The sequence below is a fragment of the Ischnura elegans genome, chromosome 7, assembly GCF_921293095.1.
Source record: "Ischnura elegans chromosome 7, ioIscEleg1.1, whole genome shotgun sequence".
Taxonomy (NCBI): domain Eukaryota; kingdom Metazoa; phylum Arthropoda; class Insecta; order Odonata; family Coenagrionidae; genus Ischnura; species Ischnura elegans.
In genome coordinates this window covers 84,966,836-84,992,219 of record NC_060252.1, presented here as the reverse complement: position 1 = coordinate 84,992,219, position 25,384 = coordinate 84,966,836, and the positions used below count along the sequence as shown (strand labels likewise).

The window sequence follows — 25,384 nt, the reverse complement described above, 5'->3', positions numbered from 1 at the left end:
TCTGTTTACTGTATTTACCTCTCAATATTTTACTGTTCATCTTTGAATTAATTGGTGGGATTTTAAATATGATATAACACTAAGCATTAGTTGAAAATAAATCCATTTTGTATTTATGCAATAATGCTATGATGTCTTAAATTTGATCTTTGGCATATTTCATATAGGTACTTTGCAATAAAATTTTAAAGCCAGTTGTTATTTTGAATTCGCAATTTCTTAAATTGCTGAATGTGAAATGGAGCTGTCTATCTGAAGAATAAAATATAGTATTACAATCAGTGGACATTTGATGGCAGCCAATGAAATTTGTGCCTGCACTTCTGTTATTTCCAACATGGGTACTTGGTGCCTCTCACAATCTTGAATATATTGCCTCTTGGCTGTTTACTTATACCCTATGCTTTAAATTGCTAATAGCCCTCTCTCTGCTTTTCTGCTTGGCTTATCTCTTTTGCAGAGACTTCGTCAAATGAGCAAATCCAAGTGCCATCTGATATCCCCCTCCACAAGCACATGTCCACGTCATCATCAACTACAGAGATGCTGTCTAGAGGGAGTCACACTCAAAATCAGAGTTCAAGCAGTGGCAAGCTCAATGCCTCTCCACTCCATGAAAGCGCCTCTCTGCTTCCCAAATCTTCTCATCACTCGACTTCCGAAACGCTTCACAGTGTTAGCAAGCCAATTAATGTGAGGCCATTGGAAGTTTCAGCGGATAATTCCCACGAGCAGAGGAATGGAACTCACGGATCACCCACCAAAAGTATCTCTGATTCGAAAGATTGGGTGAATAGGGAAAATGGAACCGAAGCTGAGGAAATTTTCATCGAAGATTCTCACACCCAAAGGCATGATGTTACTTCTGGGTCATTGCCCAAGAACGCATCAGATTCGAGAGAGTGGGTGGAGAAAGATGGTGGAGGCATTGAAGATGTTTCGGGTATAGAGGAATCGGAAAGTGGTGGAACAAAGCTTCTCAGTCGGATACTCTCTTGGCGTGGCAGCAAGAAGAAGGTGGATGAGTCGCCTGAGGGTCCCACTTCCCCCGTTGAAGGCCCATCTCGAAGGATGGATGTGCATGGCCGCTATGTTCACGAAGTCATATGTGAGACCGAGGTTTTCACGGGTGCTGCTAATCCAACGCCTCCCTCCCCGGGCTGGAGGCCTGCCCCATTCTCCACATCTTGGCCACCCCTTGTGCACAGCACTCCGAGGTCTACCAGCAGTCGGCAAATCTCTGCCGAGATGGAGGAGCAAGGGAAGGACGATTCTGAGGACGCCATGTGGGCTTCAGTGGAGTTCAGTGGTCCCCGCAGCCTGCCCCTAGTGCTGCAGGAGGACATGGTTGATTCAGGTCATGAAAGAGGCACGATGGAAAAGAGCCACCACCAGTTCACGCAGGGCTCAGAGTCATTTACCACCAAACCCAAGCCGCCAAGACCCTTCTCATCTCATGGTGAAGCACCCGTTGAGGTGATGCTATCAAAATCCTCCAGTTTGAAGACTCAGCGCCTGGATCAAAACACCATTCTGACCTCAAAGGATGCTCCTGAAAGTTTACCAGTGATGCTTGAAAGGAGTGAATTCGATCATAGTCATGTCCTTCCTTCCGAATCTTTTCTGGTGGATAAAAGCAGGAGTCATGGTGTGATGGAGATAGATACTTCACCCAAGGAGACTCTGTTGAAGTCGTCTGCCGAGGGGCTCCTGACCCTGGATGTGAATGGAGCAATGAGCGAAACTAGATCTAGAGAAGTTGTGTACGATGATAGAAATGACTTCTCTGTTACTCATGAAGAGGCAAATACAAAGAATGTTGACACATGGAGGGAAAGACAAAGGGAAGTAGATGCGGAGTTGGACACTATTATGTGCCCTCCGATTCCTCCCATGGCTCAGCCAATGGATACTTTTGAGACATCGGTAATACTTCGGCACGCTAGGATGGAGCAGCCAGAGGAGGATTCGCAACTGCGCCATGGAAAAACTGTTGATAATATACCCCAGGTGGAACAGATCCCAGACGTACCAATGCAGGAGCAGATGGATCCCACCCAGCCATTTGAGGAAGAAGTTTCATCATCAGCCCCCACTCCGTCAGCAGCTTCTAGGTATAAGAGAGTCCAGTCCTTGCCAAATGATGCATCTGTAGCTAAGTCATCAGACGTTCCTGAATTCTTGCGGGTTCAGCTGAACCACGTGGACAGTCGACCTGCCACCAATGTCGTGCTTCACTCAACTGGAGGTGTGCCCACACCAGTCAATCAGCCTGAGTTAAGTAATACACCAGTCAGGAGACGAATGAGGCCCCACAGTGCAGATGGTTTAGAGACTAACCAAACTGAAGATCTCAGTTCACCAGTAATCAGCCGAGGTGGAACAGGCGGCTCTTTCAACAGTGACAAGCAGATTGGGTATAGGTCCAGGACATCTAGTCGGGATTCCATTGAAATGGCACCGCCAGTTGAAATCGTCAGGCCAAAGGAGTCATCTCTTCCTAGGTCGGGGATATTCAAACGCGACATAGTTGCTGACAAGGCTGAAAATTCTGAGGGGTTCACAGTCAAAATGGATGATGGAAGTGGTCCATTGAGAAAATCACCCTCTCGAGACGTACTCATTGTAGCCCAGAGTGAAAGTGGGATTATGCCAATGAAGGATGCTCCTGGTCTGAGCAAAATCACTCGCAAGTCAACAGAGGATTTGAGTAGCAAAGGGCTTGGGAACATTGTCACACCCATGAAGGACAAAGAAGAGGTCAGGCCAAACAGGCCCATGTCAGTGAGAGAGTCTCTGGGGGTCATAACAGCACAGAATGATGCCAACAAACCCAAAGATGCATCTTTGCCACCGAAAGCAGTGCGAAAGGTGTCTGGGGATGATTCATCCTCTGAAGTTGTACCTCGGAGGAAGTCGACATCGGCTAAAGATTTTGGAGCGAAGAAAACGGAGGATGAACCGGAGCTCTTCAAAGTTTTTGCTCGTCGTTCGCTGAAACTCAAGGACTCCGAGACTTGGGAAAGTCATCCACCGCCTCAGAATCAGCAGAGGTCCCGGGACAGTGACAAGGAGAATGACAGTGGGGATAATGCCATTGATGTAGTGATACTGCCCATGTCAAAGGAACAAAAGCAAAGGGATTCTCTCATCAAAGGAGAATTCCTGAAGGATCTGGAGCACCCAGTGAAATCCACACCTACCCACACAGCTGAGACATCCCACCACCTGAGGCCTCTGCAGCGAATACCCTCCAGCAATGGAATCGTGCCTCCCTGTCCTCTGAACGGTGGCAGCGTTGAGCTACGAAGTAACTCATTGTATAGTAATAGTGAGAAAAATACGAGTGAGGGGCCAAAAATTCACCGCTCATCGGTGACAGGCGGAAGCCTTCCGAGGAGAGAGGGACCATCTCCGGAGAAGCGACCAAGGGGTTCCAGCATCAATCTTCCACCTGAATCTCAACCTGTCCGAGTTGAGATAAATAGGGTCGGGATACCATTTGACCCGAGGCGTCCCTCTTGGGCCTCCCAGATACAATCTGAGGGAATCTCGGATGCGTTTGGTAAGCCCAGTTCCTCGGAAATCACCGAGGTGTGCCGTCAGCCGATTGATTTGGGGATGGATGGGGAGGAGGATAGTAAACCGCATTTTAAACGGATCCAGCAGCGAAAGGAAGAGTGGGAGTTGAGGGCAAGGATGCAGTGATTCGCTGTGAAAGATTATAGTCCCCAGTTCAGTGAAAATAACAACCTCTTCTCTTCGTGGCAAGTCGCTCACCATTTATTAGTAAGTATACTGAGATTCTGTCAATCCCTGCTACCAATATTCTGGTCCTTTGTTATGCCAGCCAATTCTGAGATTTTGCTCATGGAGAAATATCCTCGTTCAGCTTGGTAAATGGCATTGATGTGTACTCTTGGTTTTAAATTATTCATGGACTATATTCTGTTTCACTAAATTACTGAGAGGTCTGCTTACGCTTAAAAATTAATATTCTTTAATATATGAATGGGTGAGTAGCTAAGGGGTACAAGTGATTTCTTTTTTCTAAACAGAGTCAGAAGTTAGGTATAGAAAACAAACAAGATCAACTAGATATTTAGTAGTGCATTTGATTTTCCACTAGCTATCAGCACAGAACAGAGACTCACTCATATCCCTTGGCAACCAAGTTTTTGTGTATCTCTTTTAACATTTAACTTTACCTAACTCTGTTGAGAAAAAAATTACTTGTACCCCTTGGCTTCTCAGCCCCTCATAAATGAAAGTATATTCCTAAATACTATCTTTATACGTAAGTAGGAAAATATTAGCCTTTGATTGGAATATTTACTGCTTAGTTTAAGATTCTCTATTCTTGCTACATACTGTGGTAGCATTTTTCATATTATGTAGTGGGTATGTATTTGAATGGTGACGCACAGAATTCAATTTTTGAAATTCATCATGTACTGAATCATATTGATTGATGTGTTGCCTCTGCTTTTTTTAGTGTTACCATAGTGAGCAACTATCTAGAATAATGAAGTGCATCATCGTTAACCCTGCAAAAGTGAATATTGCTTGTTTTGGATGTAAGCCAAATACAAGGCAGGAAAAATAATATTTTTAAATATTCAAGCATGCCTATTAGAATTTAAATTCAAAATAAACTCCTTCTATTTATATTTCTGTGCATGATAAAGGCATGCAAGAGTTTAAAGAATCTTAAGGATGTTACTAAAAAAACATTCAAACACGAGTATGGGAAAATAAATAAGTTAGGGGAGACTTGATGGCTGAAAATGGAATCTGTGCCGAGACTCACTCTTCCATCTCATTTAATTAAATGAAAACTTGTGTTTGCACTTCCCAGGTAGTCCAAATGATAATACATCTCTATAAATGGAATAAACTTGGTTTCCATGGATATGGTGCAGCTTGGCATTAGGGTTGCATTCTGATTCTCGCCTCAAGTTCCACAGGCCAGTCCATTTCACGGTTTAAGGGCTCTGAATGCTCTGAAGCTCAGACGGCAAGGCCTGGAAATGAGCATATATAGCCTAGTTTGATTGCTCCTGCCCCAAATGCCCTAGCATTGATGTGGAGTGTTTGGAGCAGATGCAATACATTGTTTGCACTGGTTTGAGAGATTGTGCTAATTTCTTTTGTTATCATCATGGTTACAATGCATTGGTGGGATATATAAATATCACACAGGAATTGAAGATGTTGTAACTGAGAAAGGCTTATTAACCCTTTCGCGCCGGACCTTGGTTCAGGGAAATTCCTCCTCAATACGAGTCTCTTGAAAGTTTTCTTTACTCCCTTGTACAAAGCATTTTCGCGTCAACTGAAGGCAGTGGTTCCCCCCCTAACCATTTTATTTTTATTGCCCTAAATATTTTTGAAACATTTTTTCCTTAAGTAAAAAGTTATAATTAATAAAATTATGCAAAAATAAAAAATATTATTATTATTATTTTGTGCCTCTGGGGAGCTGTATTTCAGCTTATTTGCGCAGTTAGAAGGGTTAATCTGGTATCCATACTGTGGTAACAATTGTCCGTCCTGTTCGTTACATTATCCATATACAGTCTTGGTCTCATCTTTATCTTATCCAGGAATTTCATCTTCTTTTCACTTTATGGTCTCCTTATTATTGTGTCTCTTCATCGATTTTACCAGCCCCGATGATTGTCAAGAAGGGGAAACTAGCAACAGAGTTTTGTTTGGGCATTTTCTGGGATTGCATGCAACATATTAGTATTTAAAATTCTTCCTAAGGTACCTATTTTTAAACAAACTCATGGTAATTTGGAGGGGGGCACGTGCTCCCGTACCCCCTCCTAAATCTGCCTATTATCAGGGCTGTTGATGTTGGTTGTCGAGTGACCAGGTTTATAGGGCGTGCCTCTCAGGTGAGGTCAGTTCTAATGCATCCACCAATAGGAACTGACCTAACCTGAGAGACACGCTGTATAACCCTGGCCACTAAAGAACTGGCATCCATAGCCCTAATGATAATGAATGAGTCCTTCATCGAAGCGTTGGCAAGGATGGAGAAGAAGCATCTAACCTGGATGAAATCCAGGGAAGTGTTTATGTCTGAATGAGTCACCCCCTCACCAAGAGTTTTTATTTCCTGAGAAAGGGTTGAGAAATACTCTTCCAGCCAAGCTTCATAGGAATCATTATTGAATTATTTAAGAGACCTTAATTGCATTAAATTGCACTTTTCGAATGCCTGATCAGGCTCTGTCCAAGGATTTACAATGCCGATGACTGCTTTGTTAAGCATTTAAAAATGCCCAATAACGGGCCAAATTCACTTGTGAAATGCCTGGGTTCTTTGAAATTGGACCCTTCTCAGTTAATTTCTAAATTTGTTATTGAAATGAAGGACTGGTTGTGTATAAATTTCATAATTAAGATGAGCATCTTCTTGCTAATTCAGTTTTGACTTGGTAGTTCTTAAGTTTTGTTTGAACATATCTTTTGGGTCGCCTATGGGCATTATATGTAATTTGAATAATAATTTTTGTATTTGAATGCTACCTTTTATTTCAATGAGTCTTTTGTAATTTTATCATTACAGAAAGAAAAGGAGTTCCCGTGAAGAAGAAAAGAAGTCTCTTCAGTTTCAGCCTATTTGGTTCACGTTTTAGGAAAAAGATCACAATAACCGCATAATGCAGTGCTTGCACTGGCTCTTGCATTTACAAAATGGAAACTTCAGTGAGTGGAACTTCTTGAAAAAAGTTGAAGGTAGTGTTTGGGAGGAAAAAGTGATTCATAATGTGTGAATATCTGTGAAAGACTAGATAAGGTGCAAGAATTATTTCTTCCTCTTTTTAACCCCAAATCAAAAGTGTTTGAAAACTATCAATCGTATTTGTAAACAAACAAATTATCCTTGTTCTATAAGGACGTAAGTGAAACCATAGGGTATGGGATTATCTTTTGAAATAAATACTTATTTTTCTTATGCCTTGCAGTGTGTGTTTTAATTAGGCATTGTTAGCATTGTTTTTATTTAGAAATTCTTTTGAATGCATTTCTACATAATTTGAGTCTGCTGTTCTTATTCTCAAGTTACAAATCTATGTGCATTTTGAAGTCTACATCCTACAGTTGTGTAGTTTATACATCATTGAAGGTGGAGTCAAGCTCTCTTACCCTGTAATATTTACATAGTGCTTCCCCATGTATGTAAAAATTTTAGCCAAAATTTGGAGTATCCATGTTTGCTTTCAAAAGGAGGCAACTCTAATAAAGTATTTAAGCATGCTAGCATGCAAGAAATTGATTGAAATTGGCTGTTAACATTTTAAAAATTACAATATTCATTGTTCATTGAGAATTCAAATATGACACATGTTGTCATGCATTCAAGGGCACAATTCAGAATAAACCGAATGACGTAAGAATATATTTTTACATTGGGTAGCATGGACCATTTGATATACATATATATGTACCCAACTAAGCATTGAATGTGGATTCCAACTGTGATTTGACTGACAGGCAATGTTTTTATAAAGTATGAAGTTTCACTCGTAGGGAAATTGGGTAATATTTCTTTCACCGTGATTACTGATTGTTGGTATCATATCTGCTGGCTAACATGCAGTGTGCAATTCACAATTTGTTTTTAACTTTCTCGACTGGTAGTCATAGGGGGAATAATCTTCTGATTTTTGTGAAACATTGATGTGAGCCCTTAAATGCTACAGTTTGTGTTCATTACTGTCTGTATGAAATGATGTATTTATAGTCATTTTTATGATGATGTTACTAAGGAGATGTAAATAGTCGACTGTGTGATTGACAGTGTGAGTGTTTGGGAAATTCATTACTTAATGAATGTGTGCATGAGTGATTTTCTGTAATAATTTTGTGCCTCATTTTTTTATTTAGTCGATCTTTATTGATGTATGAATTGTGTGAAATGATTTTGTACCAATACATTCTGCTAGTATTGGCATGTTGGTTCAAATAATTGTATCAATATAAATATTTTTATGCAGAAATAGCATAATATACACAGAAGCTCTAAAAATAGTATTATTTTGATGTTTTCTGGCAATAAAGAACTTTATATTTCCTAACTTTAAATAAGATGATTATTTTAAATCTTATCAATCAAGGAAACTGAGATGTATAATTCAAGTAAGGTTTTTTCCTGATCCAGGCAAATGATGTCCTTCCTGCTCTACAATAACTGCTGCAATTACTATATAACTGGGTGTAAGAGGCGCACCTTTTTTCCCAGAAATGGCCGCCTCTCACACAAACTTCTTATCTTCCCCCACTCCCCTACACCGGTCGCAAGTCTAAGGGGAACTGAGTAGCCTTGGTTTTCAGCGTGAGTCAGTCATCTGAAACCCTAGGTCAAAAACAAGTGGCAGACAGGGGAGTTTCTCCCTTAGTGAAGTACTTTTAAAATGCTCCTGTTTGCTTTTCTTGTAAGCATCATGCCGTCACGTCGGTACCTCAGAGGTGAACATGGAAAAGATCGTGTGGGATTTTTTGCTCCAGAGGGCGTGCTAAATTTACTGCCATGAGTGGGCATCCCGCAACATTTATACTGCAAATTGTAATCGCATATCAAGCATAGAGAAACACGTAGTTTTGAAGGACATACCGTATATGTCTGAATATAGTCCCCCTTTTATTCCAAAAATATCCGTGGTAAAAGTAAAGGGGGGGACTATATTCAAATGCATTTTAAAAATTATTTCCTGAAACTGAAGTCTCAAAATTAGGGGGGGGGACTATATTCAAAGAGGGACTATATTCGGAGAAATACGGTACTTGGTTAATAGTCAACATCTGTCTTGCCAAGTAATTTCCATTACGCTGAGGACCTAATTTTTCCAAAATTAACTTCAGACGCTAATATGAGGATTATTGCAACTGAAAATTATATTGGTGTCATATATAATGATATTTGGATCCGAGGTATCCGATCCAACCATGCCTAGTAAGCATCTTAAGGTTAAGATCACAAGTGAATACATAGTTATCTCCGAGTGCCATACAGATCGTGTATTTTAAGCTGAAAAAATGTCGCTATTACCGCCGCAGTTATCAAAATTTCCTCTTTCAATTAGTATTGAAAGTCTCAATCATCATTTCAAGTAAATCTGTTTTCATTTTCTCTCGAAATGGCCTGACATCCATGAAATAATAATGAGCAATTAGTATTGAAAGAGGAAATTTTGATAACTGTCGAAAGTCGAGGCATACGTCTGCAACACTGCACGATAGGATAAAAAAATGCCGCAAATTTTTTTTTTCTTTAGCTTTGACGCTCAAAATAGGGGTGCGCCTCTAGCACGTGCTTACACGGTATATACCTTCCCTCACTGTTGCATAATTGTGGTTTCCATGCATCCACACCCACCTCATCATTTCAAGTAAATCTGTTTTCATTTTCTCTCGAAATGGCCTGACATCCATGAAATAATAATGAGCAAAATTTAAAGGAGAGTGAGTAGAAAAACTTTTGAAACAGGGGCATGGATAAAAAAAAATGAACTTAGAGACTCTTCTGGAGGCCTAATATCGTGGCAATCATTGAAATCAGCATTATATGGTTTGGACTTATATACAAAATAAGATACCTTGTGGATTAAACGAGTAGGGAGAGGATATCTGGAAGGAAGATGCTCATGGCGTAGATCATCATCATCGTCATCACCATTAGTCAACAATACTAAGATTGGTTCGACCCAATTATCCATTACTCTCCCCTATCCACTAGCCTTTTTTGTGGTGATATGCATTTTTCTTTTATGTACCTAATAACCTGTCTGTCCTATGTAACTCATTTGGGGCTGCTGCTGGTCGACCCCTGCACCCTCCCAACTCACCAAATTAGCTAGAACGAATAATAATAATAATAATAATTTTTTATTCACAGAACTGGCAATATACATTGCATGGTTTCGTCTCAAAAATCACTATGATAAAAATTACATAAATACAATAATACAAATTACATAGAATCATTTAAATAATCGCTAATATCATAATAGGCTTTACCTGCTAAAAAATTACGTAATTTAACTTTGAATAGGGAAGGGGGACAGCTTTTCAATTCAGATGGAAGTTTATTAAAAATGATGGATGGAGTGTGATGAGGTCCCTTGAGAGCCAGAGATGGATGGTGACTTTTGAGGTGAACGTCACATTTTGAGCGAGTGTGGTAGTCATGCCATTCATGATTCCTTGGAAAATGCTCAGGATGCATTTTAAGAAAATCCCGCAAGCATGTGCACGTCTGTCTATATACTCCGCACCGTTTGTCTATATACTCCGGCATGGACACCAAAACCGAAAGGGTTCAGTAGCGCTTATTTTTTCATAATGATCTGATTTAAAAATTCGTGGTCTCAAAATGTGCGAAATGGTGAGAAAAATAAAGAAGTTCCAAGTTCGTGCGACATGGGATAGCCGTGCCTCTAGGGCCTATATACAGTTATTTTGAATGTTGAGTTTTTTGGCCCAGATAAAACGTTTTCTTAAATAAACAAGATATTTTAGATCCCTTTCAACAAAAATTTTAACCGTTTAGTCATATCTTGATTCCTTCATGCCGAAACGCTGCCTCAAAGGTGCCGCATGCCCCCCAACTCCCTGCCACCAGGCACGTTGTGTGTTTCTAGATTGGTGCGACACTCTTTAGTCCCGTGGATCTTCCCTCCTCCTCCTTACATGCTGGCGGAGTGGAAATAGAGTGAGTGATAATGACAAGCCAGGGAAAATATGATTCATTTGTCAATGCAGTTTTGGAAAAAGTACACTTAAAGCAAAAAGAGGGAGGAAAACTAGGATTTTCTCGAGGAAAAATTTGTTGAAACAGCTGTATGGCATCTCGTTACTTTTCATGTCTAACAATCAAAGTTGAATTTTTGTCATTGGGAAAGCTTTTGCAGTGACCTTCCCTAGCCCCTTTCACTCTACCCATCTCCTTATGTTAGTTCACACCCTATTAGTGACTGTGGTGACTGGCATGTACTGTATTTCTCCGAATATAGTCCCCCTCTGAATGTAGTCCCCCCCCCTAATTTTGAGGCTTCAGTTTCAGGAAAAGTTAAAAAAATGCGTTTGAATGTAGTCCCCCCCTTTACTTTTACCACAGGCATTTTTGGAGAAAAAGGGGGGACTATATTCAGACATATACGGTAGTTGCAATAATTCATTGACGAACCTGAATTTAGTTTTTGAATTAGTGAAAATGTTGTCAAAGTTGCGGAAAGGCAGTGTAACCTCCATAAGTATTGTGCTAGAAGCTGAAGAGCTTACCTGTGAATATGGTGACGCAATAATGTGTGGAGCAATGGAAGCCAAAATAAATGGGAGGAGAATTACCCACAGGATGTGGTCACTGGGTTATCACCAAGGAAGTCTCCCGGCTCAGACCATCACACATTGCATGTGGGCACATACTGTGTGTTCAGCAACATGAAGTTTTTACATCATCCACTAGCTTCTTTAAGCATAATTTTCATTATTTCAGTGGTCCATGCAAGTCCACACGTAGTAAGTTCAATGAATTTATACTCTTACTCAGTGTATTAGGAGTAAAATTAGGTTAATTCTCTGTCTTCTTCAGGATCGGAGGGATATTTCGAAAAGATACTCCACCGCTGAAGATTCGCATGTATTCCAAGAGTTAGGTAAGAAGTTTAAAAAAATATTTTTGGGAACAGGGTGTTTATTGGGGTTGCATTGACCTTATGTGTCCCTCACCCATTCCCAAATTATTTGAAAGCCTAGGTCATCTGTTTCATTTGACCAGCAGATTAAATTGGCATGATCAAAACAAGATTTTGGATTATGCAACTCTTTCACCGCAATCAATTTCTATTCAACTAATTGTTTCCACTACATAGTTGAGTAGTATCCTTTTGCTTGTACTTTCATGTCTTTGCTATTCATGGCCAATCATATTGAATTGTTAACATGCTTTTGATCCTGCATCATATTTCTTGGACTGAAGTTAACACGTTGCGTACCAGGGTATTTAAATTCCTAGGAACGCCGAGATTGGAAACATGTGCCTATTAGGGCGTAATGCCTTTGGTTTAAACATGGTTAAAAAGCTAATGTTTAGAATATAAATTTACCCAATCAAACGTTATGATGCATCAATTCCTTATGAATAACGAACAACAACTGAAAACGTACCTACGAATACATATTGTAAGCTTTAAAATTGTTTAGGTTGACGGGCCTAAATGACGAGAATATTCGTCATCCGTCTGGAACGTTCGGGAAAAAAATGACGAGAATTCTCACCATCCGTACGCAACGTGTTAATGTTGTGTGGTGATTGTCAAAAATGGAGGAAAAGCCTGTTGGTGTATCACAATGAAATCATGCTGAAAACATGTGACCATGAATTGAAATCAAATCACAGATATACTGTATTCTGAACTCATTCTAGCCAGGTGAGCTAGTCTCAATGAGCCTGACTTCCTGATTAGAGGAAGGTCCTTTAATGTATTCTTAAACCATGTGTTATGTTAAGGTGAATGTGAAGGCACAGCTGAGAAGAATGTGGTCGATATTTTGGACTACAGTGCTGCAAAAACTATCCAGAGAATTGCATATTTAAGCTAATGCATGAGATTAGTATTGGTGCATGCCAAATTTATTTGAATATTGATATTTAAGCAGGCACCCAGGTACTACTTGGTTATCCATGCAGGTTCCTGAGTATTCTCTTGGGAAGATTCCTAGATAAGTACTTGAATACCCAGAGGAATGCATGAACATAAGAGAAGAGAATGAATACCTCTAGATCTGTGGTGGATAGTTCCAGGGATGGATTCCTCTTTGGGATATTGATTTTCTCATCAAATTCTTTGAGCAGTGGCGATGTCAGGGGCGGGCCAGGGTGGGCCTGGGGCCACCCAATTTTTTTGGCTCACCGAAATAAGAGAGACAAATTTCAGTAACGAAGTTTTTATTTTATTTATTTATTTATTTGTTCGCTCCAGGACATGCGGTTACTTGTATAGAACAAGTCAAAATAGAGGAAAATAAAAAGGTAAACTTTATTTTATAAACTGAAAATAAATTGTTTATAGTTATAGGCATATGGAAAACCACTGTAGTTAATTTGCTTAACAATTTTGTTTTTTCCATATGAATTAATTCATATTTCCCAGTTTTTCACCTTCTTCTTGTAGAATCAATTTTCCTTTTTTTAAAGTGAATACAAGATGAATGAGCTCTGAAAAAGGTATTATGGCCTGAATCATAAAATTTTTGTTGCTTGGTATGTCAGGAAAAGGGTGTCATTTGCATGAGGTCAATAAATAGATTTTTTAAACTACATTTTGTTCTTCGTACTTATCCACGTTAATTTGAGGTTAGGCCCACTCATTTTATAATCTGGCTCAACCATCTGACACATGCTAGATCCGCTGCTGACTCTGAAATAAATCAGCTTGGCCAAATAAACATAATGCATTAGGACTTAAAAGTGAAGTCAAATTTAGTCATTTCATAGTCACCTTCAGAGTCATGACTGAATAGTGACTTTTCGTGGGTCATTCTTAGGTCAAAAGTGATGTCATTTTGACTTTTCTTCCTCCTTGGGTGTGGTCTGGGTTAGGAATTTTGGGTAGTTGATATGCCAAAATAATATAGAGGCAGCTATTTTGTCTTGTGCTATAATTATACTGTTGGAAATTTATACAATTATTGTTCTTATGGCTTATATGTGAGATGTCCCCGTAAAAGGAATTGGCCCCTCTTACCTGAAAGTATGAAATTCACAAGCATGTGGCTTAGTATGAGGTGAACTTTGCCCTCACCTATCGGAATCCACTTTCAGGTTTAGTCACTGTGTAAGAACAGGTAAGGTCAAATGCCTACTTACTCTAGTCACATTCAGAAAAAGTGGGACCATTATCAAAGTCTATCATAGGGTTTGCAAAGCTAGCGTACTGATGTTGTATGATTTTAGTAAAATTATCGTTGCTCAACCTCTTTCCAAAAAAACAGGTCTTTTTCAAGGTATCCTACTGCCAGAAAATAATTCTAATTACCTTTGGATCAATTTAACTGGGCAGCTAAGAGTAAAGCAGGGTCTAGGGTCAAAGTAGTGGTATTCAAGCCCTACCTAGATCATTGTTTCCAATTGCTGTTCAATTTTTCTCATAGTCACATACATTCAATCTATTTCTTTGTACATGCATTTTAGGCAGCTGTGATAGAAAATTCTTCAGAAAGTTCAGCAAAGTGGTTATGAACAGTAACTGTATGCCAAGGCCTATTGCTGTTGACTTAATTCCCGAATCACCTTATGTACTGGTTTGTATTGTAATCCATGAGTATACTAGATCTAAAATATGGCTCTTTGTAATATCTCTTGGTTTTTTATTGGTAAGGACTAATTTTATACAGAGGAACCCTTTAATATGCATGGTATCACTTTATTTATAATGAGTTATTTGATTAGTTAGCACCATAGTATTACATTACATTTACTCATTCAAATATTAAGTCACACGTATCAATTAAAGATAATATCCATTTCTGTAGAGTTAAAATTTGAAGCTTCAATTATTAATTAAAATTTTCTATCGATTCTAAATTTCTTATACCTACTATAAATTCATAGGTAAAAATCAATACCTATGAAAAACTAAACTTCAATATCAATAATGAATATTATTTTTTTTATTTGAATAGCTTGTTCCAAGCAAAGTTGTGGTGGACCGCTGTTCAGGTGAATGCCATGCCAAGTTATCATGCATGCCGACTAATAAAACAACAATGGCCATAGAGGTATGTTCCAACAGCATTGGAAAATGAAGCGTTACCTACTCGCAGAATACTCATGCGATGTGTGATGGGCTTGATAAAATGTGAAATTGTGATAATATCTTGTGATGGCACTTTGAGTTTATTGCTAAGGAAATGTGTGGTAATGCTGGGGAAATTTGAGAAATATGTATATGCTTGTGCAGTGGCACCGACTCCATGGGGCCAGAGGGGGCCCGAGCCCCCTCAAAAATTCGTTATGGGTGTGAGGAAAAAATATATCAGGCTTGTCAATTTTCTCCGGAGTGTCCAGATATCGAGATTCGAGTTATCAGGGTTCTAATGTTGATCATATGACTCTTCTAAAATGTTTAAAAAACTTAAAACTCACTATGTACAGTAAAACCTCTTTACATTGTGATGGAGGGGACCAAAATTTGGGCAATATGATGTATGGAGGTTCACTATTGAGAGGTTTTAGTGATAGGCACTATTGTCTTTTAAACCATATATAAATATTTATGTGTTTAAATAAAAATGCATGCATTAGTCAACATATATTTATTATTTAAAAATAACACAAAGCGAGCGCTATTGCATGATTTTTACCATGGTTCAAGAGAAAATGATGTGATCTCTCTTAATTCAACAGTGACTTAAAATGATTAGGGTAGTTGGATGTCTTTTTTCTTATTTACTGTTAGGTATGATCTCACATGGAACAAAATGGCCTTAACTAGTGGTTAACATGAAAATTACAGCATATTAAAGGTGTAAAAGAAAAAAAAATAAGCATGAAACATTTATTGCTGAATATGTCATTCCATGTAAATAATCGCGGCTGCATTAATGGTCTCTAGTTGTCTAGGTACAATTTGCGGAGGTAGTTAGTATTGGAATATGGATAATTCGGGCAAGGTTATCATCGTAGAAATGAGATACTTGCAGATACTCGCACACTCGCCTTTAATCGTACCATCGCATCATGGAAGACATACAGAGAGCTGTTAGTGTGCACGAATACATATCAGAGTGCACCACATGCATAAGACAAAAAACAAAACAAAAAATACATGAAACTAACCAGCAGACAAACAACGGAAATATGGGTTAACTATACAATTTAACAGTTAGGCCGTCTCGGGAGTGTCTCCTTGGTATGATAAGTGGAGGTTTTATGAGATAAAGAGGTTCACTACAAAGAGGTTTGCCTATAAATTTACATGTAAATATGACAGGACCATAGGAGTGGTATGAAGTATGGAGGTTTATGATGCAAAGAGGTTCACTACATAGAGGTTTTACTGTACTTATAAAATTTCCCGGGGCAAGATCCCCGGTTTGGACCCACCCCAATATTTTTTGTAAGTCGGCATCCCTGTGCATGAGAGAAGAAGGAGCTAACACTCCAAGTATACGTCACGAAGAGGGTTTTGATAAGCTTTATGCTCTGGTAATCAGAAATAAATGACTCCATAAATATTTGGTTACTTCACTGCTAGGAGTCTTTGCTTTCTTATTATTTTAGATTTTTATAGCCTTATTAAGCAATAAATATTTAGATAACTATGAAATTCTTCTGGAAATGGTTCTAGCATGAAATTCTTCTAGCATGCCACCAGAGTGGTATAGCTTCTCATCTACCAGAAGATTTGGTAAAGTTGATTATATAATATGTAATAATAATAATAAATTCGTTTATTTCGTGGGCCTTGTGGCCCGTGAGAAAATTATTGTACAACTTTTACAAGTTCAGCATGACATTACATTCATAAAAGAAAAGAAAAAATGAAAAGAAATACAAAAGATTCACTCGTTGCAGACCGCCGTTAACTTACAGACAATTGGGCAAAACAATATTAACGAAAGGAAAAATATCATACTGCGATATAACTGACTAATTATTACAAGAAATTAAGGTGACAATTTATTATGACAATAGTGTCACACAAACAATATTTTCAAAAAAATAAATGACAGATTGGCATAACACTCTAATTTAACACATTTTTAAACTCAATTTTCTGCAACAATATGTTTGAGCCAAGAATATGTGTGAGAAGATTATTGTACAACTTATACAAGTTCAGCGTGACATTACATTCATAAAAGAAAAGAAAAAATGAAAAGAAATACAAAAGATTCACTCGTTGCAAACCACCGTTAACATACAGACAATTCGGCAAAACAATATTAACGAAAGGAAAAATATCGCACTGCGGTATAGCTGACTAATTATTACAAGAAATTAAGGCGATAATTTATTATGACATTAGTGTCATAATTATATGAACAATTTCACTCTTCAAACCCATCCAAATATTTTCTGCGTTCTATATCTTTCATGTATAATATTGCAACTTTGATTGCTCTTTTATCTGAAATGTCTAATTGCAGGTTGAACAGTTGAATGTACTTGATGAAAATAGTGGCTTTAAATGTGGAATAGTTAATGTTGAAGTACATACCAGGTGCCGCTGTGATTGCAATGTTATGGAATATCACTGCAACTCAAAACAGGTACTTATGCATAAAAACTGACATAAACGTTTTAGAAGGGACTTAAAATTTGAGCGAGAAAATATTGAAGAGGTCACCTGTTTAGATATTGTTAAATTGCCTTATTATTTTTATGTTACTTCATTTGAATCATATGTACATGGATGTTTATAATTTTCCAGCTATATTTCCCAAAGAAGTGCATGTGTCTCTGCATGAATGATGAAGAAAGAAGAATATGCCACTCGAAAGGTGGTGGTAGGTATTGGAATGCTAACACGTGTAGATGTGAATGCCATACTGAGAGAGAATGTTCTACTGGACTTTTCTGGATTCCTGAAAGGTGCAGGTGAGGGTATCACTTTATTCACAAAATCATAATTTGGTTTACAGCCACCAGCTTCAGGCATTATTTTGTAGAAGTAGCTAATGCATATTCATTTTAAAATAAAATTTCAAATGAAACGTAAGCAATTATGGGATTGGATTCCCTCATATTTAAAATCAGTGGTTTGCAAGTCCATTTTGTGAAATTGTGTCATGATAGAATTTTAAAAAAATGTTGTGTTCCACACTGTATTTATTTAAAAAAAACTCAACCAGTTGTAACGTGTTATGTTATCCACTACTAACTTAACAAATAATTTCATTACACTTCAAAAACAAGCTCTATATTTTGAAACTCGGGAGCAAAAAACAACATCAACAAGCCGCCATGACTATTACAATACCATTTGTACTACCTGTACTACCACTCTCTGAGCCACTGCCATGAACTGCACCAGCGGGGATCTTGAGTTCTGCCGTATTCCTTTCCTCCGGTCTCTTTCCCTCTCGTAGGCGCCTCCATTTTCTCTGCGTCCTTTTCTTCTTTCTGCCGATCTTGAATTCTGCCGTATCTCTTCCTCCGCTCTCTCAATACACCACTACTTTGCCGGCCTCGGTGGCGCCGGGGTAAAGTCCCCCGACTGCTAACCTAGAGGTCACGGGTTCGAATCCCGCCTGGGTGGTTTGACCACCATTCAGGGCATGGATGTATGTGATTGTCAAACAAGTTAATTGTTAGAGAGGACTATCAAGTCCTAAATTCGCTTGTGAAATAAAGACGACATTATTATTATTATTATTATTACTTTAGTCTTTCTCCCGATCTTTCTTAATAACACGTCTACCTCCTCCTTCTCTACATACACGACTCCCCTTTGTTTATTTTCTCCCCGCGTCCCTCACTACCATTGTTAGTTTTAAATTATTTACAAACAACATGGTGGCTTGTTTACATTATGTTACACAGTTTTGACCTTTCCAGGTCATTATCAAGTAGTTTACATCACCTCTTGGTAATAACCTGAAATACCTAATGACCCGGTGAACCTCTTGATAATGACCTGAAAAGATCAAAACCAGTTGAGTTTTAAAAATAAATACTGTGTTGAATATGAAAGGTTATTTTTGAATATATCTTCCCTGATGATGTCATACAGTGATGAAATTCACGGGTTAAATTCTCTTAGTGCTGTAGAAGAAAACAAAGGTTATACTGAAATGAATAATATGGCATACCTCTGTTTGGTCTTGATCACTATTATATTTGAACGTGGGATGCTCGTCCCCCTGTGTTGACACTCACTCCTTCCCATCCCCCCAGCAAACTTTTTATGTCACTTCTGTAGTTGTTGTATTTGAAACTCTTTCTCAACTTTTACTGACGTTTTATTATATTATTATTATATTACATATGAGACAAAAAGAGGGTATCCTGAAGCTTAAAAAGTTGACATGCCTAGGTATTTCAACCCACTATTTTCATCAAGTACTGTGGCATTTTTTAGTGTTCCCCCCCCCCAAAAATTTCTGGTACCCCTCCCCCCCCAGAAATTCCTCGAACTTCCTCCGAACTTATCCGCAGAACTTCTCCCGCCAAGAACTTTTCGCGCTAACGTTTTTTCGCGCAAAAGGCCTGTAGCAAAATCCTGTCTCTGCAAAATCCTGTCTCTGGAAAATCCTGTCTCTGGAAAATCCTGTCTCTGAAAACCCTGCCTCTGGAAACTCAGCCTCTGGAATCAGCCTCTGAAACAGCCCCGAAACAACCCCGAACCAACCCCGAACCAACCTACCTGCAATGCAAGACTTATATAGGACTACTGCGGAGAAATACTTACTCCTTGGCAAGCAAGGGGAAATCGGTGCTAAGGCTTTAGTATTGCACTTGGAGTGAGAAGTTTTACCATTGTCCTATCACAACTCTCTCTCCCTCCAACACCTTACCCCAGTATCTCCTTCCCCTCCATGTGTTCCAATGAATATCCCTCTGATTCAACTGATGTCTCCAACCCAGAAGTTGAGGGGAAAATTCTGGCTGGTATGCTGTTGTCTCAAAACCAGGGAATGGTGTTTTGCGGAGCGGCCGTTTCTGCAGGGGCAGTGACGCATCAGTGGCGCAGTAGTTGAATTCGCCTGGCTACCCCTCCACTCCCTGGAAGAATCCCTCCCCTCACATCCTGTCTTGTCCTGTATAGGCAAGCTCTCTTGTGCTCGTGGAGTCGTCGTTGACACATGTCTAGTGAGACATGGCAAATTTAGTGCAATTATTCTGCTGGTTTTTAGCTGGTAATGTTTCCTTTGGCATCATGAATTACTATCATTGTTTTCTGTAATACTTCTGATTTTTTGAATACTCTACTTTGAATAGATATCGAACGGTAATTACTCGTAAATTATTTTTGGCTACCTTTTTCTTGTGAGCTGTTTTTCTTGTTTGTGGAGTCTTTCCCTGATCCAGCTTGAGACCGACGGTTGGAGTATTTCCCTTGTCTGGGCCTACGTGATAAATCAACCAGATTTTATGACGTAACGTCACAGTACGTTCAACTGTTCAACCTGCAATTAGACATTCAACGTTAGATCAATCCAGTGGTGGCTCGTGAGTCAAATGCTGGGGGGCGGGGGTTGAGGGGGGAGGGGGGGGAGGTACACTCCACCGGGAGGTCAACATTTTTTTAATATTTTGTGTATTTTAGTGAGTTATTCTGAGGCAATCTAGGTATTAAATTTGTGATGCCATATGCTGTTTTTTTTTCAACAAAAATTCCTAGTTTTCCCATTAAAGCTTGAAAATAAACATAACAATCACTCATTTGATGAAAAAATTTACCACAATAAGTCAACTGGCCACCAAAACAAGGTATTCTGCAACACTGCAACACCAAGTAGACGCCAGATTATACTGCCTCCGGAAGGCTCGGCTATGTCAACTCATTGGATACGTCGCTCTGCGCATGCTCGGGCAGCATCCCAAGCAGTGGCGGCGCGTGCGTATACGCATGTTAGCAAGTGCACACCCAAATATGAATAAATTATAAAAGAAAACTATTCCTTTGCAACGCGAAGGATAAAAGTACTGTCTGCATATGCAAGAAACATGAGCCTCCGAACGCTACAGCTATCTCCTTTTCGAATTCACCGCTCTACTAGTGTGCGATCCCGTGGCATCATGCCGGGCGCATTTTCGGTCTGTGCGATCGCTTGAGGGAGCTCTGGCGGGACGAGGTAAGCGGGGGGGTATGTGCTGTTCAAAGGGGCGATGGGAGCAGACTCAAAACCATGCGAATGCGCACGCGCATGTTTTTGGTGACTGACTAGCAGGTAGTGTAGTGGTGTAGCCGCCACCTACACTACCTGCGCCCAGGATCCTAGTCCGTCTACAGAGCCATCTGTATAGCCGTTTTCTACACTACTTCCTCATAGGGTGTAAGGAAAAGAGAATGAATTTCAACTACCGTCACTTGTAAAGGTGTGTTGAGAATAATTATTTTCATACATGCTAATATTATTTCTGTTCATGCAATTTTAAGGGTAGAGTGTACCAGCGATATGTTTTGCTTGCTATGTATTCTATTACGACGAAATATGACGCTCATGGATTAGGATTAACATAATATAATTAAATCATCCTATATCTGCTCTAATGCACACCCTAGATAAATTACCACCAGCCGCCACTGATCCCAAGACTTCCAGGCACAAGCGTGGATGCGTCATAGTACCAGCAGCCCCCACCACTACCACTCTTCATATAACTGCATGGTGTTGGATTGGTACATTCTGGCCAATGCTCCATGGCTACAAATATGAACTTCTCACACTATTTTTGTGTGATTTTCTTACATTTTTGATATACGTGATTGGAAAAACGCTTTGGTTAATTAGATGTATAATTATAATTGAATAGGTATTTAATTTTTTTTCCTTTTCCAAATCTTTGGGAGGGATGGCACCTGAGAGTCATTATAGGCAAGCCGCCACTGGATCACTCAATGGTGCAATATTATAAGCTTAGGGTCACTTCTTGGCAATTGTCTCTGATCCTCCTACTCATTTATGATCCACTTCTCTACGGAAATCTGTTGTGAAGTGGTGATATTGTCAATGGTTTTTTAAAGAAATATTTTGTGGCATACTCCATTTTTTTTACATGTCGAAAAGAATTCTTTGTTTTTTTTAATTTGTGTAAGCAATTTTTAAACAAAATTTTTAGCATTACTATTGAGAGACTTGTAGAGTCATAGTACCTTGTGTTTACTAACTTTGTCATTATCAACCCTAGAAATCAGTCTCAAATTCTTCAATGCTTAGAAAAATGTTAGTTTCTTTTATGGCAGAGTAAATGATTGAAAATCGAAAGCAATATTTGATTAAAAAACACTAGCAGTGCAATACGTTGACCGTGGACTCTTGCTAAGATAGGGCCAGAGGGTCTAGTAGAGTGGCCTGGGTAATGTCCATGCATTGAGTTGGGTCCCAAATCAGAGCAAATCCTCCCCAAAAAAGAGCTCCGTACAAATAGGTTTTAAATATCTTATGCTACTCGTAGCAGGGAAGACATTTCCTTCTCGCAGGCACCAGCAGGAAAGGTTTAGATCCCCCCTTGATCACGAGTGTTAGTACTTAAAGTCAACCGGTTACAACCCCTTAAATTAATATTCAAGTGGACAGAGGAGCATACATATGTGATTTTTACCTCAGTTATTCATTTGCTCCAAGAAGAGGATAAATATTTTGAGTTGCATTCCATTTTTACTACAGAGACTGGTTCCTCAGAGTCAGCAGAGCTGTTTTAGTTAATAGTGCCATTAGCAGAATATTTTTTCTGGTCATATCTCAAAGAATGTAAGGTCAGAGAGGAATTTCTGTGGTAAAACTATGCTGAACTCAAATACATGCTATTTAATGTCCTCAGCTTCATTTGTGGGAAATGATGTAATGTGTGTTGCTACTGTGTATGGTGCTAATCTTAGAGCCCACTTTATTTCAGGTAATCCATAGAGAACTTTTCTTTAACTAGGTATTGCAAGTGTTTCTGAATCAATATTTACCCTATACTACAAGTATATATACATGCATGTATTCAGTATTATGCTTATTTCTCTTCCAGTTGTGCTAAACTGATGCCTGAGGAGCTAAACACAATAGAAGACAGTTCCTGATGTATTAAGGATGAATCGACTGCTTCCAGTTTGACTACTGCTTAGAGTCCGATTTAACTCAAGGCTTTATGCATCAATTGAATATACTTCATATGCTTAATTTCAAGCCTCTGCATACAAAATGAATTTATTCCAAGGGCATATTTATGCTCAAATTATTCATATTTAAAACTCAATTAAGAGACATGCTGCCCAAATTAATTCATCAACATCAGAATTTGTACTTGCGCGGTATTCACATGCTATAGTATACTGTGCGTACGTATTCAATTATTCCTTTCTTGCAAAATAAGTTTGAGCTGTTTGGCTGTTTCATCGATGGAATCTCTTGTCATTGATTTTTAACCCACTTCCCATTGTCGAATCGCCTAGAAATTTTGCACACTTGTTTGCTTCTGTTGACAATACAATGTTCATTAATCTGACAAATGATATTTCCTTTCATTGTGCTCTCATTGATTAAATACATTTCCATATGGAAAAATAGTTTTCTCATTGGAAATAAATCACGTTAATAATAAATAAATAAATCAAATCAAATGGCGTTAGTTATAATTTTTTTGGCAAAAATTTCTGTAACAGCTCTGGTTTAATCATATACATGATTCACCACTAAAAAATAGAAAACAAAAATAAATTAGAAAAGAGAAAATGTAAATCTAATATAAAAAACGTATAAAATGCACTGAAAAGGAAATAACAATCTTTTCATCACTTGGAGAAAATTTAAGCTTGGGCGCTGATTAGGGTTAGATATTAATATTGCGTGCACTCATTTCTAATAAACTTTAATCAGCTACCAAGCTTTATTCTCCGTGAGTGATGAAAACTTTATTTTTACTTTTTAGTGCATTAATTGTAATACTGTTTATGGAAAAAGCATGTTTTTATCATATTTTTTCTTGGGAATGCCCGTTAACCCTACCTAATTGGCTCAATCAGTTCTAATTTTAGGCAATAGCGTATTTCCGTAATTACTGAAAGGTTAGGAAATCGAAACAAAATACGAACATTGGTTAAATGAGAAATTTCAATTTTTCACAGGATTTATTTTAACATGACGCGTATCGTCGTTCCAAACAACATTATCAAATGCAAACAACATTGTTTGTAACAACGAAACGCGTCGTATTGAAATAAATCCTGTGGAAAAATATTGCATTGTCTTATTTAACTAATATTAAGAACTTCCACCACATCATGCCGCATATCATGCGAGATAAGAACGGTCGTGCGGGAGCGATAGAATCTTTTTTCATCAGCCTTCATAGCATATGGCGTTCCCACACATATCCGCTCCGATTTCGGCGGAACCGACGTTCTTTCAGCCCTTCCTCAATACCGATAACTTGATCCGTCCCCGTCCGTACCAGTCTCAGCACTCCACCCGGCAACCAAACCTTCCCAATAAAATGAAGTGGAAAAATGGCTTTACGGATTATGGTATATAAATACACCTGCCATGCGTGACTCAAGTGGTGAAATCCCCGTTCTTGCTTTGCGCAATGTTATATGTCTTTCAAGGACGTTTTCGAGTGGTACCACGTCTGTCCTTCTCTTTGCTTTTATATCTTCCAAATTATTTTTTCTCGTATTTTTTTCCGCTCCGGGATCAAAATATATTCTCCTTGCTCCGGTCTATGAAGACATATTTTGCTCCCTTTTTCTTGCTATCATCTTTACGTTATCATTTAGGATCATAGGTGGATTTAGGGGCACGGGAGCACGTTGCCCCCAGACGCTTAAAAATAGACAAGATTTTTAATACGGCCATTATTAAGTTCTTTTTGTGTATTACGGAGACTCAATCATTTAAGCCTTGAGCCCAAGTAAGAAGAAAGATTTAACGGTTAAATTAAAGATTGTTTCTGGGGCAGTGGAGTCACCAGGAATTTTGTTGGAGGGGAGGTCCAAAATCACGGGAAAATAAAAAAACAGGGTACTAAAGGCCTGTTTACACGATACATCAACACGTACGAGTAAATGTTAAAGTGAATGATTTTTGTGGACCGGAACGGAACATGTACGAATGCATGAACCAAATTAGAACAGGTTCTATTTTATATGCATGCATTCGCACGAGTTTGGTGGTTACACAGTGCATTTTGGCGTTCATTCTTGCGTTCATACAATTAGACATTAATCCGTACGTGTTAATGTACCGTGTAAACAGGCCTTAAGAAGAGAACTAATTTTTACACTTGCCATAGCCAAAAAAACTTCATTTTTCAAAGAAATATTTTGTAAATGATTTTTCAACATTTTGTTTTCTTTTATGGAGGAAAGTAATTGCATTTTTATATTTTGGGGGTGTCCGGATCCCCGTGGCTACGACGCTGTCTAGGGGGCTAAGTCTTAAGCAGGTCAGCCATCTCCTTAAATGGGAAAAGTAAATAAATTCCATTGTTTCATAGACCACTCAACTGAGAGATTTTGCTCCCTTTTTCTTGCTATCATCTTTCCGTTATCACTTAGGATCATAGGTGGATTTAGGGGCACGGGAGCACGTTGCCCCCAGACGCTTAAAAATAGACAAGATTTTTAATACGGTCATTATTAAGTTCTTTTTAGCCCAAGTAAGAAGACAGATTTAACGGTCATCGGTAATTCTCTTGTCAGCGCTTGAAAAA

General features: G+C 38.7%; 2 protein-coding genes across 3 annotated transcripts in view; both read left to right on the top strand.

Moving 5' to 3' along the window:
* Nucleotides 1–3,789, top strand: part of LOC124162706 — a 435,651-nt gene extending 431,862 nt beyond the window's left edge. For both annotated transcript variants that reach the window (XM_046539314.1, XM_046539315.1), the window contains one exon: nucleotides 461–3,789. In XM_046539314.1, the coding sequence (XP_046395270.1) occupies nucleotides 461–3,708 (3,248 nt within the window). In that variant the 3' untranslated portion in view covers nucleotides 3,709–3,789. The remainder of the gene's footprint in view (nucleotides 1–460) is intronic.
* A 7,628-nt stretch (nucleotides 3,790–11,417) lies between these two features.
* On the top strand, nucleotides 11,418–23,294 carry LOC124162708 (balbiani ring protein 3-like). Its single transcript, XM_046539316.1, has 7 exons — nucleotides 11,418–11,532; nucleotides 11,606–11,669; nucleotides 14,207–14,316; nucleotides 14,698–14,793; nucleotides 17,167–17,289; nucleotides 17,451–17,617; nucleotides 22,703–23,294. The coding sequence occupies exons 1-7, from the start codon at nucleotides 11,455–11,457 to the stop codon at nucleotides 22,752–22,754; spliced, it is 690 nt and encodes a 229-aa protein (XP_046395272.1). The 5' UTR covers nucleotides 11,418–11,454; the 3' UTR covers nucleotides 22,755–23,294.
* Nucleotides 23,295–25,384: the final 2,090 nt, after the last annotated feature.